Source organism: Andrographis paniculata, unplaced genomic scaffold (genome assembly GCF_009805555.1).
Source record: "Andrographis paniculata isolate CXL003 unplaced genomic scaffold, ASM980555v1 Contig33END, whole genome shotgun sequence".
In the NCBI taxonomy this organism is placed as follows: domain Eukaryota; kingdom Viridiplantae; phylum Streptophyta; class Magnoliopsida; order Lamiales; family Acanthaceae; genus Andrographis; species Andrographis paniculata.
Genome location: NW_026137566.1, coordinates 1,028,362 through 1,034,534, shown reverse-complemented (window position 1 = coordinate 1,034,534; position 6,173 = coordinate 1,028,362). Strand labels below are relative to the sequence as shown.

The 6,173-nt window shown below is 30.9% G+C and overlaps 1 protein-coding gene across 2 annotated transcripts; it reads left to right on the top strand.

Annotated features, from left to right (window-relative positions):
* The first annotated feature begins 253 nt into the window (after positions 1–253).
* Positions 254–5,238, top strand: LOC127248208 (uncharacterized). Of its 2 annotated transcripts, none has more exons than XM_051270420.1 (6): positions 254–738; positions 1,110–1,233; positions 1,359–1,488; positions 2,741–2,777; positions 2,924–3,251; positions 4,941–5,238. In XM_051270420.1, exons 1-6 carry the CDS (start codon positions 556–558, stop codon positions 5,036–5,038), a joined length of 900 nt encoding a protein of 299 aa, XP_051126377.1. In that variant the 5' UTR covers positions 254–555; the 3' UTR covers positions 5,039–5,238. The 2 variants fall into 2 exon arrangements, with proteins under 2 accessions (XP_051126377.1, XP_051126378.1); XM_051270421.1 differs by having other exon boundaries at positions 4,956–5,236.
* Positions 5,239–6,173: the final 935 nt, after the last annotated feature.

Below are 6,173 nucleotides of genomic sequence, written 5' to 3'. Positions count from 1 at the left end.
TAATATAATACTAATATCTTTAAAATTATGTACAAAAAGTAAATAGATATTTACTTACGACATGGAGGAAGTACTGTTATTCTTTAATTACTGTATCAATTTTCCTATTATACCGAGAAAGTATACGTGTTTGGGTAAATATTTTTTAATCGAAGAATTATCTTTCACAAACCCTATCCAATATATATAGTGTAGATACATACATATATTTGTGTATTATATATATATATATATATATATGCATATGGTGGAATAGGGGTAGAGAGAGAGAGAGAAGGGGGGACAGGTTGGACAGTTTGAAGTGCTCTTTAGCGACGCAGCTGTCAATTGGAGCACACCAAGCCACAAATCGCTGCCCCCTTCTTCCCCCTCCGTGTTTCCAACTGTCAAATTCCTCTCTCTCTCTCTTCTCTCCGCCGTGTTTTCTCCATCTCCCACTCGCCGGCGGAGGAGGAGGAGGAACGAAGAAGAAGAAGTGAAAAAGAAGAAGATCGCTTGTGTTGTTTTGATTTTTTTGATTTGATTGATTAACAGTTAGTTACAAGGAGATATGCCATGGCTCACCAGCATTACCGATCGCCGTTTGGGGACACCACGTACACTAAGGTCTTCGTCGGAGGTCTCGCCTGGGAAACACCGACCGATGTGATGCGCACCTATTTCCAGCAGTTTGGGGAAATTCTCGAGGCGGTTATTATCAACGATAAGAACACTGGCAAATCGAAGGGATATGGATTCGTAAGCACGCTATTCAATTGATTATTTGAATTTTCCATTGATTCTTCTTCTGTTTGTATGTGCACAACGTTACTGATGTTTGTTGATGCACGATTTTTAAGAGATTGTGGATTTATTTTTTTTCAGACTCACAGTTCGTCGGAATTACGGTTTTGAATTCGGTTTCCATCGCTTTCAAGCTTTTTCTCTATATTGTTAACATACAATAAGTCAATATAATCCATCTCTGCAATACGTGATTTACATATATGTCAGTTAGTTGATTCTCCATACACGTTTTCAAAATCTTCTCACTGCTCAACACAAATGCAGTTGTTTAACACGCATTCATCGTTTTGAAGCTTCGATTCATCTCATTTCGCACAATTTAGGTCACATTTCGAGATCCTGAATCCGCGAGGAGAGCTTGCGCCGATCCTAATCCTGTTATTGACGGAAGAAGAGCTAATTGCAACATCGCATCGCTGGGAAGGCCTCGTCCATCTCCTCCTAGAGGTAATTTTCTCGATTCAAAACAAAAACAGTGCCTAATAATAGCTCATAAATTTGGTATTCATTTCGTTCATTATAACACCTATTCATTATACATATATGCGATTATTGGTTTGCTGAAATTATAGGAAGAAATCAACCGTCTACTTTATATCAAAGCGGTGTAACGGCGCTAGGTGGATCGCCGTCGCCGTCGCATCCATCCATATTGCCACCGCCTCTGCCGCCGCCTCCGCCGGTCATTTATCCACCTTACGGGTATGTATGTTTCCCTTTGCAGCAGTTTATGGTTATGTCCATATTGTTTCTGTGAAATATGGGCCATGGAACATTATACAAAATATTATATGGCAGGCAGAGGGTGGGGTATCAGTACTTATGAATAGATGTTGTCCCATATTTCATTTTTTTTTTAAAAAAAATTAAAATTAAAATGTATATTATATATTATATATATATATATATAAAATAGAAAGTGAAATAATGGCTGAATTCTATTGAATGCAGTGGTTATTGACAGATGAACAATGTAAATATATATATTGACTATAGTTGTCATGGTCAGTGGAAAGTGAGGAGTCTTTTATTGATCTCCACCATTACTAAAAATTCAATGTGAAATTTAAAACTATGTAACGGTAATGATTAATTTCTACACGTCTAAAATTTAATTTCTTGCATTTTATTTTATTTTATTTTTATATTATGTATATTGATATTGATTTCCTTTTTTGTGGCATCATCTGGGTGTCATTAATAGCTGTAATCAAGCACGCATTTAACTTTATATTAATTACAGATATCTAACTTTCTTCCCTACTAAACTGTAAAATATAGTTACCATATTTTTATTCTCTTCTTAACTCTGGTAATTTTTTTATTTTTCAAAAATATACTTCACTTCTCACTCATATACATCATTTTAGTTGTCAAAGTATGCATAGTAATTAGTACTGTAGAATGATGTGCTAAGACTAGAAGATGTCTTTGGAATGTAATAGTAACTAAAAGATTGCAGGTTTAGTTTTTATAGTTTGAAGTGAATTTATATTATATATTGTATTTTCTAATAGTTTTTTTTTATTAGAATCATATATCTATAAATACTCTCCAAACACAATCTTTTGTTAAGTGTTTTTGAGAACTTTTAAAATTAGTAGAAAATTGAATAAATTTATTAAGTATTTAATATAATGTAAATAGATGATGGATACAATATCTTCTATAGAGTATATGTTTTTAATATTCTATTTTAAATGGAAAATCAAATATTTGATATAAGTACTATATTTTGAAAATGATAAATAGTGTAAGAATATATGTAAATATACATTCATATATATATATATAATTTCTGGCTGTAGCTCCGGCCAAATGTATGTTGTATTATAAGATGACATATATATTGTTTTATAATATAATATAATATAATATATATATTGTATTATAAATATATTAAAATATGTATTTTTGCTTAACATATGTATTTTTATTGTCACATTTTTGTCAGGTATGCAGCCTATCCACCAGATTATGGTTACCACCAGGTTAAACAACATCCTCCACTGCCCTACCATTCCTATAATTATTTTATTTCAAATTAATTTCAAATATGTTACAAGATCAATCAAGAACTAACAACATATAGTTAGGTCGTACATACATAACATTGTGGCTAAAATTGTTTGGACAGGCAATGTACAGCTCACAATTCCAGCAAGCACAGTATTACAATCCGGTGTACGGCGGTTCGCCGCCGACGCCGTCGTCGTCCTCCGGAGCCATGGTAGCTCCTCCATTTTACTATGGATCATATTCATTACAAGCACCTAGGGGATCCTTTTCATTATCCCCCGGCGCCACCGCCACCGCCCAACCCCAACGCTTCCAAGGACCCTCTTATCTTTACTATCCACCGCAGGTCTCGCCGCCACCCTCCTCTACCTACCCTCCGCTGCCGCCGCCGCCGCCACCTCCTCCTATATTGCAACTGCCAAGGCTTCCATTTCCAGCCTCCACAGGTAAATGCAATTAATTAAAAGTACTTACATATATATAATTCCATTGATGATCACATCTTTTATTTGTTCAAATTCTGCTTTATTCATATGGATCTGAAATGTGGCATTAGCTGGGGTGATATCATATAAACAATATGTAGATATATAATTTAAGTGGGGGTGGGGTGGGGGGTGGGGGTGAAAGTGTTAGCACGTGAGGTGAGCTGTACAGATACCCATCAAATGGGTCAAATGGGAATTTATGCCAGAGAGGCATGGCAGTAAACTTATGGTGCCACCATGTGCGTTTCAGACAAATCTAGCCAACATTGGATTGGTGCTTGTCTCCATTTTTCGGAAATTTTCATGATATATATAAATAATATATATATATATAGTATGGCTGTAGATCCTGATTGCTGATCTGACTAAGTAAACATGATGTTGATTTGACTGGGTTAGTATAGGCGTTATAAAATGGATATATTTTAGCATATGTTGTGTTATAAGATAACATATGCTAAGATACGTATAAATATACGTTTGTATTATAAATATGTTAAAATATATACAAATATACGTTGATCACTCGTATAGATCCGGCCAATCAGCACTATGTTGATTGGAATGGGTCAGCGGTTGATCCATGTAGATATAGTATTTTGCATTTCATATACATGATCATAATCATAATGAAAGTGTTTTTGAAGTATTGGGTTGGTTTGAGCCTTGAGGGTAGTAAGTCGTGAATATGGAATAGGTTTTTTCATATATATATATATATAATATTTTAAATAAAATAATAATTATTAAGTGCAATGTATATATGCTGCAAATACCAATTTGAAAATATAAGTGAACAAAGTTTTAGGTTGTGTTTAGATATGTATAAAGTGTTTGGTTTGTGGTTTGTGTGGTTAGGTTTTTATTGCTTTTTAGGCATAATTGTTGTTCGATACAATGATATCATACAATAATTTTTATTGAAAAATATGTATAAATGTAGTATTCGGGATTGTGGAAATAATTAAAACCAAACATACATACAAGTTGTTTGTAAGGTTGTGAAATATTTTCAATATAAAATTAATTTGTAATATAATATAACTAGTATTAATTTGATAACTTTGGGAATAGTAAAAGAAATTAGACATAAATTTGTGTTGAATACGATATTTATATAATAAATATATATTTATATTATAGTTTAAATAAAAAATGAGTATTTGACCTGACAACATACAATATGTATTTTGTTGTTGCTTACACCTTTATTTGTGCATTTTATTTATTTGTTTGTTTGTTTGTATTTTTGCTTAGATAGATTCGGATTTCAGGTTGAATATTTTATACTGGTGAAATTATTCAATTTTAATTTAATCTGTTTTATTATTATATGGGACTTGTATTGATCTGTATACATAATTGAGTCAAAAAATTTTATTCTGACCCAATTATTTTGTATCGAGTCGTGTTAGGTTGTCATATTATGTTCGCTTTTATCAATTCTATTATAATGCGTATAATGAATTAAGTTGAATTATTTAAGATTAAATTTAATTTAAATTACAATGTGTTCTAATTATTAAATTAAAAAATACTTTACATATATAATAAATTAACTAAGTAATATATAATCGGATTGTCATGTTGGTTACTTTGATTAATTTTTGCGGGTTCTAATAGAAATTGATAACTAATTAATGGTAGGTTGGATGCATGCAGGTGATTCGAGTAATATTAATCCTCCTCAAACATCAACAGAAACAGAAGCTGGACCCACAACTTCAACATCCTCCACTGCATGAAGAAATAAATTTGCAAAAAACATCAAGGTGCTTATTTATTTAATATATATATATATATATTTACTATTATTTTTATTTTATGTAACAATTATTATTATTAATCTTTGGAAAAATTGATTAATCAATTGTTCCTTCTCCTTACCAAATTCCTGCTCATGTAACCAGCCACTCTTGCGTTTCTTTAACTATTATTATTATTATTATTATTATTATTATTATTATTATTATTATTATTATTATTATTTACCATATCACTTTTATATATATATTAAGGAATAATTATTCTTGATAACAGTTGAAGATTCTTAGCCGTTAAAGTTCTGTGTATCCACTCTACTAGGCAGGGGATAAATTATTTTATGTTTTTGCCCAAAATTTTAGGTTCCAGTCTAAACAAGATATTTTATTTTATTTTTATTTTTTGAAATTTTTTAGGAATGTTAAAAAATACTACTCCCTCCGTCTCAAACAAGGTGCAATATTTACTTTTGGCACGGGTTTTTAGGTGGGTAGTATTAAGTAGAATAATTTAGAAATTAGGTGATGTGATGGAGAGAGAAATATATATTTTATTTTTTTATTTGGACGATGTGAGAGGATAAAGTGTGGGATAGAGATTAAGTATAATTAATTATTTTCTATTTTAGATATATTGCAGGGTGTTTGGGACATACCAAAAAGAAAATGTTGTAGAGTGTTTGGGACCGAGAGAGTATAAATTTTATGAGATGATAAAATATGTATTGATATAACATTGATTTTAAAAAAAAAAACTGTTCTTGATAAAGTGCAGATATATATGTAAGTAATATAGTAGAGCCATATCACGTGAATACTATATATATATATATATATGTATTCATATTTTTACATATTTTGTGTATTGTTATTCTTTTAAAATTTCTTTTCTTTTTCGGGTCTTGGTAGAACTATGGAGGACTATGTTGTGATTGATAATGCTTTTGGGTGTTTTCTATTTGTATTAAGTAATTTTTTATTTTTTATTTTAGGTAAAATTATGATTGAATGTATTTTATATGAAAAAATATATTTTCTCCGTCCCACATAATTTGTTCATATTTTCAATTTTTATCGTTCCCTCATAATTTGTTATTTTTTTTAAAAAAAAGATTGA